Raw genomic sequence first — 22,629 nt, forward strand, 5'->3', positions numbered from 1 at the left:
TTGGAGCTGCAGAGTGCCATTGAGCCCTATGGGAGGCTTCCAAAAATATGCACAGAAAGTTCAAAGTCAGAAAGGTTTTCCCGCCGTTTACGATCATTCGGATACAAAAATTTTGTGACTTTCAGATCGCTAATACGATATTATCGTGACTAATATGATTTTTTCACAAGCATTTTCGTGACATTTCCAATCATCAGAAATTATTGTATCTAATCCGAATTTTACCCATTTGGGATTCAAACTCGTACTGAATCTGCCCCATAGAATTAAATACTAAAATTACTTCAAGTCATAGTCCTGGTTTGAGGAACGTTTCGTACAAACCTGATTGCTGTCTGTATCTTGAAATGCACTTTTTACTATGAATTGCTTAAGCTTTTGACTTTGTGTAAACTTTGAGTTCCTTCAGGCACAGCCAAGAACTCTATGAGGAAGGTCACTAAGAAAACGATGGCATTGGCAGGGCGGTGTGGGGTTCTTGTATGTGTATTAATATCTGAATATTTGAATTGTAGGCTATTTCCTGCATTTAACATCTAGTTACATTTGGATCTGTTTTGTGTTTTTTCCCTACTCAAGAAGATGTAAAATTGGGGAGATGTGGTAAAGCAACTTCAGCTTCAAATATTCAAGAATGCAAAGCACCAAATTCAAGCACCAAAATCTCTGTCTGAAATACAATGTTTACTGTGTTAATAACAAGGTTTAAGCAGTGCAGCATTAATGTAACTCTATGGGGCGGGGGAGGTGCCAAACCTCTCTGACAGTCAGATTCACAACCTGACTTTCAAGTTCAAGGGAAAAAATGCGTTGGGAAAAAAAAATGGTAGACAAAACTCTTGTGTATATTTTCCCCCAGTTTATCCTTTATGTGGTTTGTGGATGGCTATAGAAGATGCAAACCAACTGCAATTAAATATTTACAGAAGGTCCTAGTTCAGGGGGATATTCATGTGGTTAATATTTAATACAGCTTAATTTCACTAAAAATAACATTTACAAGATTTCAGGAAAACCAAGCCAACATTTTTGTGTAATAGATGTTGTATATAATATTTGTTAATATTCTCAAATGGGTTCATCTCAATCTCAGTGAAAAATATGACAGAGGAAAAAAAAACTTGCTTAACAAACTTGCTTGAATGTTGAAAATAAACCTCCCATTTATGGCATTGGATAAACATTGATAAAGATGCAGCAGAAAATCACTGCTTTGCGGAGATTCACCATAATTCCGTTTGCATTTCCACATCAGTGAGTCAGAAGCCAATTCACTTGTGTATAGTTTGGTGTCTGGGAGGAAAGTCACGTACATACAGGGGGACAGTATAGACATCTTGTAGATAAGCAGGGTCAGACTGGCACCCCCAAAGTGTCCCTGCCAGCCGTGTCAGCCGCACCCTCTGCAGGGGCCCCACCGCACCCCCCTAACCCCCTGCAGGGGCAACCTCCCAACATCCTCTCCTGAGCGTGCGTAAGTGAAACGCGTCAGGGGAGGACATCGGCTGCCAGGGGAAATGGCAACAGGGTTTGAGTCTGTGCCGCCGGGCCCCTCCGGGTTTTTTCCCAGTGTCCCAGTGGCCCAGTCCGACCCTATACATAAGGTTCCTTGTGAAAACTGGATTCAGGACTCAGATTCTGAGCACTGTGCCACCATGCTATCTCTCTAAAAGCAATTTTTATAGTAAAGGAAGATAATCATGGCTTAAATTGTTATTCCTTAATTCCATTCCATAATGTATGTTTCCAAACATTAAAGTTGACACAGATAAAATACTAGGATAAATGGGGACTAAATGTACTACACCTATTAATATTGTAATAAATAATAAGTGGGGTTGAGTGGAATTTATCCCCAGGCATGGATTTTCACTAAAATCCTGCTTTTTACCATTTGCCAATTCTTTCACAAAACTATGGCAAACTCACAGTGAGGAAAAAACATCCATTGACTTGTATTTTGCACAAAACAAAACAGCCATTGACTTGAGGATAGCCTAGAATACAGGGTTTCCATGTTTGTTGCAGGACTAAATATAGATGAAATATAAATACAGTAAAGCAGTGATATTGCTAATTCTATTTGAACAACAGAAATGCACAATTGGAAAACAGTATTTATCTGATTTTATCCAATCTGCCATTGACTTTCATCTTTGTATACATGGCCAACACAAACTCCAAATACATAGTAAAGAAAAAACATATGGTTGCACATATAGAAATTTATTTTTATTTAGTATCGCAGATTTTATGGCAGGAAGCATTGCCATTCATCAGTTGTTAAACAATCACATATACAATTCTGACAAAAGACAGCTGTTGCTATATATATATATATATACACATCATAAAGACAAAGCATAACAGGTATTACATACACACATATTAATAGATATTGGAAATTACTACTCTACTACAAAAAATTGCACATCTAATAAGAAAAACACTGCAATAAACATGTAAAAACATTAATTTCCTCTGAAGTGCTCTGATATAATAAGATTTTCTTTGTAAACATTTATAGAATTAAAAAGCGCAAAATGTGACGTGGTTTGTAGAAGAAACAGCAGTTAATAGACTAATGCCACTGTCACAATTTACAAGATATTTATAGTTTGATATTAGAAGCTGTTTCAAATTTGAGAATGTATATTTCTACATACCTTTTAGAAATGAGAAGATTCTTTGGATTAAGGCAGAAAAATCTAATTTTGGAAACAAATAGGATAGATTTTAAAAAGACCTGTGACATAATGCTTTCAAAAGGGGTTGTGTGAATACTCACAGATACCCTAAGATATAATGCAGGGCAGTGCTTCTATGGGCCCCTGGGCTGAGCAGCGGGTTCAGCTGATGGTTCTCCGGCTGTTGCTTGAGTAAAATTTCTAGCAATAGTCTGAACTTGCAACTGAGCAACCACACAGGGCAAGAAGGTGTTGGTCCCTAGTTACAGCATTTCCATTACAGCTATGATCTGACTGAGGTCAGAAAAATTAACTGAAGGAACTATCCCCACCCCTTTATTTCATTTGGCAGTTGATTTGCTATCAGTAGACACTGACTGCCAGTTACATAATAATAATACTATAGTTAAAGCTCACCCTACTAAGCAAGATCTGCTTCTTTAGTGAGGTTGCCAAAAAAGCAGATGCAAGTGTGTGGCCAAATTAGGTTGATTATGTGGCCCAAGTGCAGACCTATCAGGACAGAACCAAATCCATAACCTGATAGAGTCCTTGTCCAGTGGGGTTTTGATACCCTCCTTGTTTAAATGTAAAAGAATCCCAATTCAATTGGCTGGGGATGCCACCATGTTGTCCATTTACAAAAGCCAAAAGTTAATACAGAGTTGGTTACCAATATTGGCCCCTGTGAAGTCCTTTTTAATCAGTGAAATCAATATACATATAGACATGAAGATTGCATAACATACGTGTCTGGCATGACTGCAGCAAACACGTTTAGGGTTAGTAAAGGGAAAACATTTGGTGGGGGAATAGTACTAAACATATGGAAAAATCCAAACCATTTTGTCATGATTAGTGATTAGTGAATCTGTCCTGTTTTGCTTCACCCAAAAATTTGCGGATGTTTCAAAAGAGTCGCGAAACAGCGAAAATGTTGCTCGATGTGCGTCATTTTTCTACATGTGCAACAATTTTTTGATGTGGGCGACAATTTTTTGTCCTGCACTGAGTTTTGACACTCGTTTCTCGAAAAAATCCGCTAATGCCTGGCGAATTATTTTGCCCATCGCTAGTCATGATATGTATTTATGTAATACATGTATATATGAAAACATATTTACAGGCAGTAGGTAAAAAATGTTTTCTCAAAATGACAAAAAACAAAGTGAAACTAATAGTTACTAATATGGTTAATGGAGCCTATATATATATTTATTTGTTTGCTAGACTCTAACAGAGGGGAGGCCTATCAAAATTTGAATTGACTCTAAAACTTACCAAACTCAAATGTGTGCTTTTGTATTTAGAAACTTGAATATATAAAAAAAAAAATATTAAAAAAAGAAGTTTGAATATAAAAAACTTGATCGAATTCGACCATGAAGAAAACTTGAATACAATGTATTTGCATTCTCCTCATTATTTTTATCTGGTTCTACGAACTCTCACAAAATTTCCCATAAAATTGACTAGAACGAATGAAAGTCCCTTACGTTTTACTGCCACTACGTGAGCTTGCAAGCTTTTACATGCCGACATCTTACATTCCAGTTTGTTCGCTAATAAATATGAAATATTTGAGTTTTAGACACCCTCACTTGAATTCAGGAGTTTTAGTGCAAAAAATGTCAAAACTTGGCAAAAATTTAAAATTTGAGCATCCATAAATGAGCCCCTAAATAGGGTTGGAACTAGGTATGGGAGTTTGCTTGTTTCACTCAGCAAAAAAACTAACAAACAAATCGAATTGTTTCCAAATTCCATAACTGGTTAATATAATGTCCCTTCAACAGACATGAAATCCAACTTTCTTAGGTGGAAATAGATTTTCTTACGTCTTTTTGTCTGAGCCGAGCTGTCACTCTGACAAATCCAGTTTATTGATCAGGGAGTCATTGGGTTCATATATTTTTCCTATATTTTTAATAATGAAATATTAACTGCAACCACATGGAACTGAAGCATGAGACATTAAAGGGAAAGTTTACACATAAAAACACTTTTGCTATAAATTAACACGATAAATAGGACTTGTGTTGAAATGACTGCCTATTTTCTTGCCTTTTTTTGCCATTATAAAGCATTTGAAAGTTAGATTTTTTTTTCTTTACTACTGCTACTTTGAGCAGCCTTCGAGCAGACCATTATCATGGGCCTCTCAGTTGACTGGTAATTAGTTTTTTTCAGCTTCTTTATAGTTCTGTGGCCTGGAAAAGACAGAAAGTGCTAAAGTAAAACTGGCTTCATATTCTTCTTTAGTGGCAGAAATAATAGAAACCATAGATATTTATTTAATTAAAACAATCGGCAAAAAAATATGTTCTGCACAAGCCCTAGAATTTGAGGGAGTGTCTCTATAAATTTTGTTCAGTGTGGTCTGACAAGCAATGAGTTCATATATATCTTCATGCTATAGTGACCAGCATTATGTGTTTATAAATGAGTCAGAGTGCTCACAGATACGGTTATCTCTTGTTTGGTGCTACCTCAGTTCAACTCTATCTGTGTTTTAACCCAGTAGAAAAAGAAAACATTTTAAAAACTGCATTTTCACTGGAGTATATGTCCGACAGGGCGGTAAGGGCATATTCTCTGGTGGTTTGTTATTTGCTATCTAGCTTCCTGTGACTATAACTACATCGATATCTTACACAGCAATACTGCAGACATGAAATAAGAGTTTTGTTTGCTTAATGCACTTGTTTCTAATCTCAGCACTTGGCAAGGTAATCAAAAGAACAGTACATTTTTGACTGTGAATTTCATGCAATGTCCTTGATTAATTATGCATTAACTCATTACTTCAGTCTTACTCAGTAAAGCTTTGGTGGGAAACAGTTTATTAAGCAAGCAGTTTATAAATATGGCATGTTATTTGTAGGCCTGTATAGAATGACACTAATACTAACGGGCATGGTCATGATGAGGTGACAGCGCCAAGCACTTTGCTGTCGACAGGTAAAAATAAATTGATCGTTTCTTCATTGTCAATGGTTTTCACTGTCAGTTACACCCTTCTCTTTGAAGCACTTGTCACTGTGCTGTTGACTGAAGTCTGGAATCGGTATTTGTTAGATGTGGTTTGAATATAGTACAAACGGGGAGCGGGTGGGAAGAACAAATAAATAAAAAGGCATGCAAAAATATAGGCTGTTGCAATAAATATATATAAACGATTACACATGCCAAATAACTTAAAATTTGTTGCAATAAATAAATTAAAATGATATTAATACTTATAACTTAGGAAACCATAAAGCCAACCCATATTTTTGTACTGTCAGTAAAGAATCCCAGTAAAGTCATACTGAAGACCAGATTGCATGATTCTTGATGGACCTATTCCTTCATCTTGCTTCTTGATCCTTTAATGAGAGAAGTGAAAAGTCCATTTTTTGGAGGAGGCCCCATTAACATTGGGGCTTGATTCTTGTGGGTAATCTTGATCTAAAAATAAGAAAATCAGTATTACTATCAGCACCATCACGCTCATCATCATATACTAATGTGAACATACACTAGCCAGAGACAAACAGATTTCAGAAGGACAATGCATCATTTACATGACATTAGTGTTTATGTATAACATTCTACTATAGGAATAAAATTAGATTTTAGATGAAAAAACGTTGCAGTTGGAATTTTTTACACCTGAAAAAAAGAGAGAAAAATAATGCAGCATTTAAAATAGGCAGAAATGTTATGTTATACATGTCACTGGTAAGAACTGTTATTGGGGGAGAAAACAAATAGTAACCCAAACCGCACAGAGCAGCTAGTTGGGTCGGTGGATAAAGCTTAGGAGGCAGAGGGGCATCTTGCAAGCTGAACTCTCCGCTCAAAAAGCATTATCTATTCTGTGCTAACTAAACTGTTTCCACAGAGTGAATGGGTTCATGCACACTAGGCATTTTTCCCCCGATATAACTTCCCATACACCAATTTGCTATCTTCTGCCCCGACATCAGTGACTTCCGATAGGCAAAGCATTGTCCTATTAGTGCAAATAGGGAGCAGATTTTGACATAAAAATGTGTATTTCTGTACTGAAATCCATGTCGTCTGTGAGCCCTTTGATGAGCCTTATGTGTTAGATGTATGGTAGTGTTAATAACCATAGCACCAACCCACAAGGCTCAAAGGAACACATCCATCAGTTAGTACACTGTAGGCACTGTTTATAGCTGAGAACTTCTCACCTTCTTTTAACTATTCCCAAACCTTTCACTCCAAACATAAAGCTACTAATACTTGTTGACAGTACTTTGTCATTGTATGGGTTCTAGTTTATGTCAGTCTGTATGTATATACATGTTTTGCGAAACAGGCAACAAAACATTTTCATCTGCGTAAACATCACTAGTTTAAAATTGTGCCCACATGTATATTTTGGCTCCTACACTCTGCATTTATATGAGGGGACTTAGCTAATTGCTTAGTTATCAACCTGACAGCCTAGTGTTAGAGATTCTGTCTATTTTCTATGTCATATTTTCAGGACTTCATGTCACAAGGCAGGTATATCACAGATAAACTAGCCATAAACTACATAAACTATTTTATCCAGCTTATTAAAGGGAGGATGTTGTGAGTTAGCCACCCAAGTAGTTGACTCAGCCCAACATGTGGTCCCCAGTCAACATGATTTCCCCACATTAATTGACAGGATAGGTAATAGGTTCTGTACATGGGCCTGTTTCTGAAAAACTTTACTCCTATCATCATATCTCTCCCCTGCACAACACAGACACACACACACAAATCATAGGACTTGACTATTAGTCAAAACCCTGTATTCATCAGACTGGCTGAAGGTGGCCAAAAAATGAGCTAGTGTTGGGGCTGTCACCCTACAAAGTAATCTGTCCATTACTCTAAGAGCCAGTGGGACACCATATTTTCTATCCAGGCATACTGCACTCAAGAGAATGTAGAAAGTTGTACCAAATCTTTCTCCCAAAAAGATAAACAAAGATAAAATCTATTCATTTTCAAACAAAAGTTTTTTCTACAAAAAGAAAAGATATTGTTCATGAGAAACACTGATAGGTAGGTTATATGGAAATCATTCAGAGAGCTGGTGAACTGACATTTACATGGTGATCACTAAAGTTTAAATGTGTGAGTGTGTATTCATGTACAATCAAAAGTACTAAAAATGTAGAATATGTGCATGAGAACAGGTTAAAGGGGTGGCAGTATTGGATTTCTTTATGCAAGGGTCTTACCTGCCAGTTCACTAGAATTTATGTATATAGTGTAGCACTGCTCATTGAAGTTTGTTTGCTGAGCAAAATTAATAACAATGGAGTCAGATAAATAGGCCCGTTTATGTCAAAGTATTTTGTTAAAGCTTGTCAATATTACAGGGATTAGTATTGCTGGGAGGCATCAGCCTATCTGGTCTGAAATAAATCCACAGAAGCTAAAAAGGAACATTAACATAAAGCAAAGAAGCTGGTGACAGAGTGCAGTTTGGGTATAAATCAACCAGGGAAGTCTATTTGCAAAACAGTTGATTTTGGTCAAATAGCATGCAGAACCACAGGGGGACACAGTTTATGAACTGTAATTGTAGGGAGTAATCCATGAACATTTATATGAATGCACAAATCAAAGGTAACAGGGTCTGCGAGGAAATTTACTGCCGAAACTAGCGGAATCAGTGAGCTACACGACCCAAAGCAAAACAGCGACAGAAAGTTTTCAGCAACCATGGGAAGCCTTTACTTAACAGTAAAAATACTAAGGTCCTCATTTTACTGTACAGTAATGGGACCTGTTATCCAGAATGCTCGGGACCTGGAGTTTTCAGAATAAGGGATCTTTCTGTAATTTGGATCTCCATAACTTAAGTCTGCTAAAAAGCATTTTAATATTATTATTAATTAATTCTTATTGTTTTGCCTCCAATAAGGATTTAGGGATCAAGTACAAGGTACTGTTTTATTATTTTTTTTAAAAAGTTAGAATTATTTACTTATAATAGAGTCTATGGGAGATTGCCTTTACATAATTCGGAAATTTCTGGATAACAGGTTTCCGAATGAGGGATCCCATACCTGTACTTATTTTTTTAAGACAAAATAGACATGAATAACACTATCAGCGAGTTTTTTAGCATGTTTTCCATTACTATGCCTAACTACAAACCTTCTTCAAAATTTTTATCATAGTAATTATTTAAAATTTTTAACATTAATTGGAAAAAAAGATTTGAATGAATTTGCACGCATACACTGGGCTAATTTTGCACTTTTTGTTACCAATCTGTCTGACACGTGTGTGACAAGCAGGTTCTATTTGGGCAGGTTGGTAAATGTCTTTGGCTGATGATATGGTTATTTGTATAAAATCATCTGCTGAACAGATTCCCTGGCTCCCCTGACTGGTCTGTTTATATTATTCAGTAAATCATTTTCACATTGAACTATCCCAGGTCCACAAAACAATACGTACTATAAAGCGGTTTTACGGCCATCTGCTCCTTAAAATAACCCTCAAAAAGGGCTCATAAATAGGAAATGGGAGAATATGAAAATTATTTCCAATGAATGAATGACACAAGGAACCCAATACCCCCTATGTATATGTTTACTCAAGTGTGTGGCTTATGCAGACATAAAATGGTGTGCATTATACATTTCACATATGGTGATTTGAAGGTCTTCACCTAATACTTAGATTTAACGTGGATTCTAACAGATTCAGAATGGAATAAATTGTTTCCTCTCAGTTCCTGGAAAATTCCAAAATGTTAAGCAAATTATTAAACTTCCCCACAAAAACACTGCACTCAGGAAATGTAAATTTCCATCCAGTTTCCTGCTACTTTGGTCATTTCAGCATGGTCTGCTCTTATATATTAGCTACAGCTGTGAAAGGTATATGGCATGATGTATGTAAGAGATCCCTAACCTATTTACTAAATAGTATTATATCTAGATGATACTGAGCAACTATATGGATATATGATTTTAGCAGATACATAGACTGCTAATTCTGATCTATTTCAATGAATTATATGTTTTAGAAAATAAAAAAAATATTAGTAGTCATTTACATTAGCAAGTGCAGTGGGCATCTTGTGCTTTCCCCGTAGTGAGTTGCATTTAAAACCACTTTGAATTAAAGGTACTTGTGTCCAAATGCCCTCTTTGCAGTTCTGTATAGTTGCACTTGGTCTTTTGTTCCCAATTGGGCCCTGCTACACCTATTAATGCTGGGGAACTCTGATGCTACAGCAAACTTCTTACCAGGCGTTAGCTCCAGGGTTCCCTCAGCACCCTGCATCAGTAGACACAGCACACTTGCACCTTGAGAATTGTGCGAGATGTCCCTTGCACCCTAAACACCAGAACTGACTCAAGTGAACACCGTAAAGGACACCAAGCAGACTTCGAAAATATTTGCAATGAAGCTCGTATGCAGTTGTGTTTATTTGGGACACAGTTGCACAGGACGCAGCACAAGTATATCAGACACAGCGCAGTTGCTTCTGATAGCACCCACATTGCGTCCAAAATTATGCATTTTGGTACATTGTGGAGAATAAATGTAGCAATTGCTCTCAAAATTGCACTTATCTCACTGCCTCTGGGTAAGTGAATGCGCCCTATAGATTTTTTGGTCAAAATTTCTAAATTTGGGCTGAATGCAAATGGTCAGAGCACTTGGACCACCTTCCCATGTACCCTGATCCAGGTATACAAACAGTATGTACTACAGCACTGCATTGGTTCACAACTTGTGTAGAGATCATGGAAAGAATAAGCTGTTAAACTGGGTTTATATGTTGTGTGCTCTTTGAATCTGTTGTTGACATATAGTTTTAAGCTGGCAATACACGTAACGATTTCTCTTTACTTAACTACCAATTTCAGTGCGGTCCAACAAAATTGTCAAATCATTGTAAGCTTGGTGTGCACCTAACAATAGTACATCTGCTGATCGTCCAATATCAGTTAGAAAATAAGTTCAACAATTTTCATAGTTTAAAGATGAACATTTTTTAAGAGTTGAACAGATTTCAGTCACTTACAATTTGAAACTGCACATGTACATAAAACAGTAGTGTTAACCCCCCCCCCCCCCATCCACCTGTCATCACTTCCCTTTAATAAATATAGATGAACCAAAGCTCCAGGCACAGAAATGCTACTATAGGAAACGTGTTTCTATTAGATCTGTATAAAGAGGTGATAAGCTAATCAGGGTATTTTGCCATTGTTTTTCACATGGACACAATGATAGTCAGAATTCTCCCTCATGTGTTTGGTGGGATGGCAGTTTTAAGCACCAAGTAAAGGAAAGTACTATTTTCTAAAATTGCATGGGCTACAGGTTAATGGAGAGGGAAATGTAAAAACTAGTAAGCTTTATCAGAAAGGTCTATGTAAATACAGCCATAATCACTCACAGAAAAGCTGCACTGAGTCCTCTATCAAAAGAAATACAGGATTCCTTGTCTCCATTTTTGTAAACATGTTGTTTGGGTGTCTGATTTCCTCTCTCAGAAACATCCTTAATTCCCGTGGCCAGAGACTGTGCAGCTGTTTCCCCTCTCCTGCTACCTCCTCCCATAAAAATGCTAAGAATTCCCTCCCCCACCCATAGGAATATGTGATTTCAGCTCTAACGGCTAGAGCTGGAGCAGGACGTTATTTAAAATGGCAGCTGCTGTCTTAAGCAAATGGAGAAAGCTTCTAGGGCTCTTACTCAGGTATAGCAATGCTTTCTAAAGAATAAATATAGTGTTCTAGGTGGCACTAATGTGGCAAATCTATTGGCAGTAAAATGCCAAAATGACTTTCCTTCTCCTTATGTTTGGCACTCCATTTGATCAGGCAAAATGTAAATGGCTGGCAATAGTTCCATCTTTAGATGAGGATCAATGGGAAGAAACTATTGATAATTTATATATTTCACCCGGGGATAGAATGATCCAGTTTAAGATGATTCACCAAATAAACATTACCACTCTGAAACTTAAAGCAATGGGGAAAATAGAAAGATCTATATGTGTGAAATCTAATACAGTAGAGCTAGGTTTTCTCCATCTGATCTGAAATTGTCCTAAAGTAATAACGAGTAATAAACAAAATAATTCGGCAGGCATAGATTCACAGCAAATTTCCGCGTTTCACTATTGGTAGATTATTTCACGAAATGTGCAACAAAATTGGCCATGTAAAAATTCACCACATGCCAAAAAATTGCCGCCTGCGTAAAAAAGTTGTCGTGCGCGTAAAAAAAATCATACGCATCAAAAAAAAAATTTTGTTGACACGTGCAACAACTTTTTTTTTCACCATTTCACAAATTTTTCACCGTTTTGCGAAGCTTCTCAAAGATTTGTGAATTTTCCGTGAAATGAGACAGATTCGTTCATCACTCGTAATAACATATTGGACAGAAGTCACCTACTGTATAAATGAAAACCTGCTTCTCCCTGGCATCAGGTCTCCTGAGGTCTGCTTGTTAGGAATAGTAGATGAATAAGCGCCCCATCAAAAATCTAGAACACTATTGCGCTCTCTCATATTTTATGCAAAAAGATAGTAATAATGAAGTGGATGAGCCCCTGCCCTCCCACACTTCAACAATGGGTTGAGCTAATAAATGGTACATTGCCACTGATCAAATTGACATACAACGTCCAGGGTACACCCGGGAAATTTGAAAAAATACGGGAACCTTGATTTGATACCAACCCCAGCATATCCGGATAACTAACCCACACATAACCCTTTAGGGGAAAGTTCATCAAAGTAAGAATTCGAATCACGAAATGGGAAAAATTCGGATTAAATACAATAATTTCCGATGATCTGAAAATGCTTGCAAAAAATCGTAATAGTCACAATAATATCGTAATGGTGTTCTGAAAGTCACAAAATTTTCGTAACCGAACGATCATAAACAGTGGGGAAACCTTTCTGACTTTGATCCTTCTGTGTATGATTTTGGAAGCCTCCCATAGGAATCAATGGCACTCTGCAGCTCCAACCTGGCCCAAGGAAAGTCTCCCATAGGGCTCAATGGCACTCTGCAGCTCCAACCTGGCCCAAGGAAAGTCTCCCATAGGGCTCAATGGCACTCTGCAGCTCCAACCTGGCCCAAGGAAAGTCTCCCATAGGGCTCAATGGCACTCTGCAGCTCCAACCTGGCCCAAGGAAAGTCTCCCATAGGGCTCAATGGCACTCTGCAGCTCCAACCTGGCCCAAGGAAAGTCTCCCATAGGGCTCAATGGCACTCTGCAGCTCCAACCTGGCCCAAGGAAAGTCTCCCATAGGGCTCAATGGCACTCTGCAGCTCCAACCTGGCCCAAGGAAAGTCTCCCATAGGGCTCAATGGCACTCTGCAGCTCCAACCTGGCCCAAGGAAAGTCTCCCATAGGGCTCAATGGCACTCTGCAGCTCCAACCTGGCCCAAGGAAAGTCTCCCATAGGGCTCAATGGCACTCTGCAGCTCCAACCTGGCACAAGGAAAGTCACCATACCAAAGCTTGAATGAATCCGAAACTTTCATACTCATTGTGACAAATATGATTTTGTTGCGCAAATTGTCGCGAAAAATACGCACTGTTCGAAAACTTAGAAAAAATACGATTTTTTTGTATTCGGACTCAATCGTACTTTGATAAATGTGCCCCTTTGTGTACTCTGATGCCACACAATCTTAAAACTGTCACTAAGGGGCAGATTTATCAAATCACGAGTTTGAATCCTGAATGGGAAAAATTCGGATTGGATACGAAAATTTCTGAAGATCGCAAATATCACGAAAATGCTTGCGAAAAAATCATATTAGTCACAATAATATTGTATTGGCGATCCGAAAGTCACAAAATTTTCGTATTGAACAATTGCAAACAGCAGGAAAACATTTCCATTTTTTTCACGCAAGAGTATGAAAAAGTCGCGCAAGCATTGTAAAAGTCGACAAAAATATGCTCGTAGTGTTCGTGTATTAGTAAATCTGCCCCTAAGTATATAATGCATGTGCTTGTATGATGTAAGTGCCAACTTAGATTATTTTTTGATTGTTTGTAAAATGCAAAATAAAAAACTTTAAAAAAAAAGTATGTTTGACTAAGCCATTTTGCTTACTAAACTCCCATATATTTAAAGAAGAAAAGAAACCTTTAGCAAAGGCCACTAAAGATGAAGGTATCTTCTAATCTGTTAATGAGTTGGTAATAAAATAATTCTTTGAAATGAGCCATAGAGATGAACACAGTAATAGTAGGTTTGATTTACTTAGCATAAACTACCTTAAACTTATAGAAAACCCAGATTACATTTACAGCACTTCCTAATTCAATATTAAAATAGGAAGGCATTTAGAAGTACCTGTTTCACTCAAACTTAATTGAAAGCAATTATGAAACTGGCATTTTCCTTGTGTCTTTAAGATACATTGTTGTAAGATAATAAATGATCCTAATCATGTAATAAAAAGGTTACATCTTGCCTTTGGGCTAGTGACTTTCCAAGTTTTTTAAAAAAGTTTTCGGAGACATTTTCTTTATAAAACCACTTCTATTCGACATTCATCCTTTATTAATATCAGTTGTCAGGCACGAGGTGCCCATTTCAGGAAAGATCGTTCTCTTTGAGACAAAAACACTGCTTCATTAAAAGATGCAAAATATATTTCTTTTAAAGTACACACCTGACATTTTCCAGTTGAAATGAATATCTTACTTTTTGCCATATTTTAATAGTTGAATAAAAAATTGCGGCATACGCGGTATCATTATTAACATGTAAAACAGGGCATTTTTATACAACATGCCGCTTCCTTGATAAATGTTGAATAAGATCTGTCCATCCGTAAAGCTGTTTTTGGTTTTGTTTGTCTGTTCGGGTTTAGATTATTATATACTGTAGGGGGCTGATTTACTAATCCACAAATCCGAATCCCGAATGGGAAAAAATCGGATTGGAAACAAACATTTTGCAACTTTTTCGCATTTTTTCCGATTTTTTCGTCGCCGTCATGACTTTTTCGTAAATTGTCGCAACTTTTTCGTAGCCATTATGACTTGCTCGTAAATTGTCGCGACTTTTTCATAGCCATTATGACTTGCTTGGAAATTGTCGCAACTTTTTCGTATTGAGCGCTCGTAAACAGAGGGCAAACCTTTGCGACTTGATTTTGGAAGCCTCCCATAGGACTCAATGGCACTCTGCAGCTCCAACCTGGCCCAAGGAAAGTCTCCCATAGGGCTCAATGGCACTCTGCAGCTCCAACCCGGCCCAAGGAAAGTCTCCCATAGGGCTCAATGGCACTCTGCAGCTCCAACCTGACCCAAGGAAAGTCTCCCATAGGGCTCAATGGCACTCTGCAGCTCCAACCCGGCCCAAGGAAAGTCTCCCATAGGGCTCAATGGCACTCTGCAGCTCCAACCCGGCCCAAGGAAAGTCTCCCATAGGGCTCAATGGCACTCTGCAGCTCCAACTTGGCCCAAGGAAAGTCTCCCATAGGGCTCAATGGCACTCTGCAGCTCCAACCTGGCCCAAGGAAAGTCTCCCATAGGGCTCAATGGCACTCTGTAGCTCCAACCCGGCCCAAGGAAAGTCTCCCATAGGGCTCAATGGCACTCTGCAGCTCCAACCCGGCCCAAGGAAAGTCTCCCATAGGGCTCAATGGCACTCTGCAGCTCCAACCCGGCCAAAGGAAAGTCTCCCATAGGGCTCAATGGCACTCTGCAGCTCCAACCCAGCCCAAGGAAAGTCTCCCACAGGGCTCAATGGCACTCTGCAGCTCCAACCCGGCCCAAGGAAAGTCTCCTATAGGGCTCAATGGCACTCTGCAGCTCCAACCTGGCCCAAGGAAAGTCTCCCATAGGGCTCAATGGCACTCTGCAGCTCCAACCCGGCCCAAGGAAAGTCTCCCATAGGGCTCAATGGCACTCTGCAGCTCCAACCTGGCCCAAGGAAAGTCTCCCATAGGGCTCAATGGCACTCTGCAGCTCCAACCCGGCCCAAGGAAAGTCTCCCACAGGGCTCAATGGCACTCTGCAGCTCCAACCCGGCCCAAGGAAAGTCACGATACTGAAGCTTGAATGAATCCGAAACTTCCGTACTCGGCGCGGCGGCTACGAAAAAGTCACCACAATTTCCGGGCAAGTCGTAATGGCTACGAAAAAGTCGCGACAATTTACGAGCAAGTCGTAATGGCTACGAAAAAGTCGCGACAATTTACGAGCAAGTCGTAATGGCTACGAAAAAGTTGCGACAATTTATGAAAAAATCGCAAAATACCAATCATTACGAAAAAAACGCATTCGGACGCTTTTCGGACATTCGTGGATTAGTAAATGTGCCCCAAGAGTAAGTTATAAAGTCTAATATTACTGCAGATTTTCTTAGTAAATGGACATTATCTTTATTATGTATTCTTTTAATTTAAACATTGGAATAGACTTGAAAATTCTCACTGGTAGTATTTTTCCTTAAAACCGTATTAACAATCCGTTGTTGTTCAAGGGAGTGATGATTTATAGCACTGACCAATAGAGACTGTATAACACTTCTGAGAATGCAGGTATAGTTCCATGTATAGAATAAAATGTAACTTCTAGCAACAACACAAAAATGAAACATGCTCATGTTACTTGGGATGAATATACGTGTCTAGTTCATATGAAACCCTTTACTTTAAAGAAGAAGAAAGACCTCTTGTTTAGTCTCAGCTTTCTTGTGTTTGGTGGAGCTTTAGAACATATATTCATTCAACTGGGGCCCTAGAAATGATGGATGTACTGTATGTATAAATATATATACATGACACAGGGCATTCTCAATTCCTGATGTTACTAAAAATGTATCAAAAACAAGAGGCCCATTTTTCACATTCTCATTTTTGTGGTTTTTGAAACCACAATTTTTTTTTCTTAAAAGTATGTATGTTGGGCCAAATAGTTCACCAGGCATGGATTAGCAACGAATTTCCACTTTTCGGCATTGGCAACAATTTTTCACCATTAATTTCGACGTGCAACAAAAAAATGTCAGGTGGGTAATAAAATATATTTGTGCAGGTAAAAAATTTTTATGTGTGCATCAAGAAATTTCAAAAAGGCTTTTGCATGATTTGCAATTTTTCCGGCGAAGAGAAACGGGTGATTTTATTAACACAGCCTTTTAAAAAATTACCAACAAAAAATGTGGAAAAAATGCGAAATATTGTCGCACAGGTAAAAGTGTCAAACCCCCCCAAAAACCTCTAAAACCATGAAGCAAAGAAAGATCTTTCAGTTGTAAAAAGGAGACCTGCCACTGACTTCTACAGATCAGATCAGATCTCAACAGCTTTTAGATGGTGTACTTTTATTTTCTGATTTGTCGCAGTTTTTAACGCACAATAAATCTTATTTTTGCACAAAATAATGAGTTGTGTAAAAAATTCAACCTTTAGTTAATGTTATTTGTAGTGGAATTGTATTATTTAGGAATAGATTAGTAAAAAAAAAACCATGGATCCATGGTGGTGGACCCAACAGGAAACATGCTAGAAAGCTCTCTACATTCAAAGGGGCAGATTTATTAATATTCTGATTTTCGTGGTTCTAGAGGCTTTTGAAACCACAACAAACCTCATTTCCACTAAAACCACAAATGTCTAGCCATTTATTAAAAGATCCAAATTGAAAAAGCAGAAAAGAATTAAATTGAAGGGAAAAAAGCAAATGAACATGAAAACCACAATTTTTTTGTGGTCTTTCCATTTATCCATGAATCTTCATGGACTTTCAAACAAAAAAATACCCCAAAAACCTCTTAAAGCACAAATTAATTCAAGATTGTTACAGTTTACCTAGAACAACTCCCACTGACTTCTACATGACTTTAGATGGCAAAGTTTTGCATTTTTTGTGGTTTTTACACTTACACATAAATCACAAAAAATTGTTTTTTTTAGAACAATAAATTTGAGTTTTAGCACATAAAAACAAGAAACGTTAAAAAGTAAAAATAAAATACAAACATTAATAAATGCCCCCCCAAAGAATACAGGGGAAAACTACTATAACTAGTTGGTAACTTGCTCCGTCACATTTAGATTACTAGAGATACATTTATGGGCTTATCAGTTTTTAAGTGAATTAAATAATCAAATAAACTCACATATGAATGTTCCCTTATTTATTAATAAGGAAAACTTGTTCAAATAAGAAAACTTGAATATCTCGTGTTTAGAGTTTACAAACTTGAATGAAACACAAAAACTTATCTCCAATATCTCGAATTGAAATATGGCTTGACTTTGTACACCTCCCATTGAATCCTATAGAAACTCGCACGCTTTTAGATGGCCAATTATTACATTCAAGTTTTTTTCACTTAATAAATAGCAGACATTTGAGTTTTTGAACCATAATTCAAATTTGAGTTTCGAGTCTTGAATTCAAATTCGAGAATTTGAGTTTTTTGTTATTAGGGAAGGAGAGACAAGTCCCAGCAGTATGAGGCCCCTAAGGTTTCCATGCTAATTTTTAAGTCTTTTAACAATCGCACTGTGCTCAGTTCTTGATTGGTGCAAGTTTTATCACACAGCAAGGCAACAATTCAAAGACTATTTCTAAGCCAGTGATCACCACCCTCTTTAAAGTTGCTCCCTGCAGCCTCAAAGTAGCAAGTTTTGGAAGCACAGAGACACAATTCTACTTCAAGCAGAGCCTCCTGCAGGCCAGCAGTTCACATGGGGCTTCTAAATAGCCAATCACAGCTCTTATTTGGCTTTTTTCACGCTTGTGTTGCTCACTAACACTTTTACATCTGTGTGTGTCCCACAAGTAAAAAAAGGTTAGGAATCCCTGTTCTAATCTATACAAATCCTGTTTGGGGAAGAAACAGGAAGCCGGAATACTTTCTTTGATGGACCGGCTGTACAATCACCAGATCTATATCTACCGAGTGCTCATGGGAAGAACTTCACCATAAAGTCACAAAAAATGCCTCACAAGCCCGGGAAAGAGCTACAGAAGGTGCAAGTTAACAGCTAGAATGCCAAAGGTCTGAAAATAGAGGATTATATGAAATAATTAATAGATTCATAGAGGTTATATGAAATAAGAAGAATGTTATTAAAATATACAGGTATAGGACCCATTATCCAGAATGCTCTGGACCAAGGGTATTCCGGATAAGGGGTCTTTCCGTAATTTGGATCTCCATACCTTAAGTCTACTAAAAAATCAATAAAACATTAATTAAACCCAATAGGATTGTTTTGCATCCAATAAGGATTATTTATATCTTAGTTGGGATCAATTACAAGGTACTGTTTTATTATTACAGAGAAAAATTCTGTAGTAAAATTCTGAATTATTTGAATAAAATGGAGTCTATGGGAGATGGGCTTTCTGTAATTCAGAGTTTTCTGGATAACGGGTTCCCAGATAAGGGATCCCATACCTGTACACACTATCATTTATGATCAATTTACTGCTATCTTGGTGAGCAGAATTATCAATTCTATCAAATGTATGAACACATATGGGTTATTCCAAATGTTGAAAACTGGTGTATATATATATATATAAGGACAGAGAGCCGCACACACAAGGACTTAGCAATTAGTGAAAAAATTTATTGAAAAAATAAATAATAATAATAAATTTTTTCACTAATTGCTGCGATTTTTCCGGAAATTATCGCGACTTTTTCGTTACCAATACGATTTGTGCGAAAAAACGCGAGTTTTTCGTAGCCATTCCGAAAGTTGCGTAAAATCTGGCGATTTTTTCGTAGCGTTAAAACTTGCGCGAAAAGTCGCGATTTTTTCGTAGAGTTAAAACTTGCGTGAAACGTTGCGCCTTTTAAGTTTTAATGCTACGAAAAAGGCGCGACTTTTCGCGCAAGTTTTAACGCTACAAAAAAATCGCCAGATTTTGCGCAACTTTCGGAATGGCTACGAAAAAGTCGCGTTTTTTCGCGCAAATCGTATTGGTAACGGAAAAGTCGCGATAATTTCCTAAAAGTCGTAAAGGCGCCGAAAAAATCGCAAAAAATACGAAAAAGTCGCAAAATGTTCGTTTTCCAATCGGAATTTTTCCAATTCGGATTTGAATTCGTGTCTTAGTAAATCAGCCCCCTTGTGTGTGCGGCTCTCTGTCCTTATATTTCCTCATTTTTGCCAGCACCCAGGGCATTTGAACCTCAATAGGGTGTGCTCCACTCTTCCTTGTATATATATATATATATAAAACTAAAAAAATACCTGCAAATTTAAAATGTGAGAAATGATTAATCAATAGACCCCTATTTCATTCAACAAATTCCACTTATGAGCAAGTGATCTTGTATTCTAAATAATGTAGTGTTTTTGACACTTATGCTATAGCAGTGGTATTCAAAATAGGCTTAACATAGCGCAATAAAATGTGCTTTTGAAAAGTAAAATGATGAATAACTTCTTTAAGAAACGCATATGCAGACATTTCAAAAGCATAGAAACCCCTAATGCATTTTATAGCTTCTTTAAGAAAATATATGATGGTGTGATGATGTTTTGCTAGCATATTAAGGGTTTCTTTCGATTTTATGCATACATTTTGGGATTTTGTCAAAAATAGCATTCTCTTTTTCTAAACAAAATTTAATGAGAAGAAATGCAAGTGTGAAAGGTTATTTTGGCAGATCTCCTGGGCCCCAACACCTCACACCGCTGTATAAATGTGGTAAAGGAGAATTTTAGTATTTGTTACTGGGCATATTTTTAAACTAATATTTCAGTTGATGTTTATTTTTGCTAACTAACAAGATGATAAGTTAATCTGTCTAAAATCCAAGCACATTCACTGAGATAGCTTTCTGCGTTCACTAAAACATTTTAGAATTCAGAGCAATTCTAGCAATTTCTCAATTTCAACAAATGTTCAACGGGCTTCATATATTGTGCAATGTAATATTAAAAAATGTAGCGAGATGTTAATAATAGTATGCACCCTATTGTTCAGAGACATATATACCTGAATACCTTAATTCCAGAATACCTTTAAAACCATTTGCCAAATTGTTGTTTATTATCATTATTTCTTCTATAAAGGCCATTATGTCATCAAATGTTCATTTTAAATTGTGTTAAACTACAAGGAAATTGTAAGGATTGTTGGAATAGGTTTATTATATCTTTCTTTATGGTCTAAGAGCAAACCTACAGAGTTTTCCCAACTATAGACTGTGGCATTTATGGCCTGTTTAACTGACCACAATTTTGGAGTTTTAGGGTGTGTCTCTTTTTTGTTTTATTGTAATGGAATTATAACATGAAAAGGCCCATGGGAGGAGATAAGGGAGGCTGTGGTCAGCCACCCACATTTGGCAAAATGAAAACTGCACACTGAGCCTGTATACCTTCATGGAACCTGTTTTCTTGTATATAAATAGATTCATGCTAAGTATTTACGTTCACTGTTGTAAAATAACTGACTGATTAATAACATTTTAAAGGCATATTTATTTAGCCTTTCTCCCCCAAGGGAAAAATTAAATCTATTTGAAAAAAGCCATTGTCTGCTTGTCGACATTGCCCATTGTTACTTGTTTGGTTTATTTACTTCCCTATATATTACTGAATTGTTACCCAGTGCTTTACAGAGAGTGTATAATCATTCACATCAATATAGTAGGCAACATTTGAAAATAACTTCCTGGGACACTTATATATTCCTACCAGTATTAGAATAAACCTAAGACCCCAATGATGAGAAGTAGAAATGCTACGGCTGATGTCTCAGCTAGCTGAGAAGCACCTCAAAGTGCCCCTTAGATTGTAAGGGAAATGCATGATGGCATTGGTATTGGTGCTACTTAGCCAGTAACAGTGCACAGGAGTTTAATAGTAATGAATCTTTAAAGCATTGCAACTATGACAAGTAAACTTCTCACTTCCTAATTTTGCAGAATAAAAACATGGCAATATTTAGCTTGTCTTTTTTATTCATATTTGTTTGGCTTGTTTTAGGGTCGTTGTAGACACGGAGATTAGTCGCCGTGCGACAAATCGCCCTTGTCGCGGGCAATTAATCTCCCAGAAATGCCATCCCACCAGCGAGAATGTAAATTGCTGGTGGGAAGGCATACACAGCGCCAAAATCGCTGAATTTTCCTGTCAAGGCAACTTCGCCAAATCGCCGTGCATGCCATCCCACCGGTGATTTACATTCTAGCCAGTGGGATGGCATTTCGGGGAGGTTAGTCGAGGGCGACTAATCTCCCCATTTGTCACGGCCCTTAGGGTAAAGACACACAGAGCTACTTAGTTGCAGCTACTTGTTATGGCTACAGAATGCCAGAAAATCCCCTGCCATAGACAATACTGAGAATTGCCTCTGCTAAAACACACGTAGAAAATTATCAGTAAATGATCAGCATTGTCTATTTTTGTAGCTGTGACAAGTAGTTGCTACTAGTAGTTCTTCTTCCTTACAGCACTCTTCATCAATTCTATATGCTGCTTCAAGGACTTTTTTCTTGCAAAATATTTAAAGCAAAGCAAAATGACCATGAATGGAGCAATTAATACTGTAAGATCCTACAGCAGAGCCCTGTGCATTCATTTCAAATTGAGTTATTATTTTGTTTGATCACAGAGTTTGTGTTCAAATTGCAGTTTTTAATTTACTTTCCAATATTTCATTCTTCATCTGCCCATACATTTTACTACTGGCTTTTGACATGAGAGACTATGGCCACTGTGGGAGAATCTTAGAATCTTTCAGTATTCTTTTCACAGTCTCAATTCTGTCCCACGGGTTGGTGAGATGCTGGTTGAAGAGAACCCATTATCTATTCAGATTTTTCAAAATCTTCTTTGTTGATTGAAAAGAAGGTTAATGAGCTCTTTCCCCTAATAATTCAATACATTCTTGGACCAGTTGCTGAGTGCTAATTATTCAATGACCAACACAAATGGATGTCCATGT

General features: G+C 37.5%; 1 protein-coding gene across 2 annotated transcripts in view; it reads right to left on the reverse strand.

Moving 5' to 3' along the window:
* Positions 1 to 2,205: 2,205 nt before the first annotated feature.
* The window catches only part of dgkb (diacylglycerol kinase beta), a 271,623-nt gene continuing 251,199 nt past the window's right edge, over positions 2,206 to 22,629 (reverse strand). Inside the window, exon 25 of one of the 2 annotated variants that reach the window (XM_031903168.1) lies at positions 2,206 to 6,137. In XM_031903168.1, the coding sequence (XP_031759028.1) occupies positions 6,030 to 6,137 (108 nt within the window). In that variant the 3' untranslated portion in view covers positions 2,206 to 6,029. 2 annotated transcript variants of the gene reach the window in all.

The sequence above is a fragment of the Xenopus tropicalis genome, chromosome 6 (genome assembly GCF_000004195.4).
Source record: "Xenopus tropicalis strain Nigerian chromosome 6, UCB_Xtro_10.0, whole genome shotgun sequence".
NCBI lineage: Eukaryota > Metazoa > Chordata > Amphibia > Anura > Pipidae > Xenopus > Xenopus tropicalis.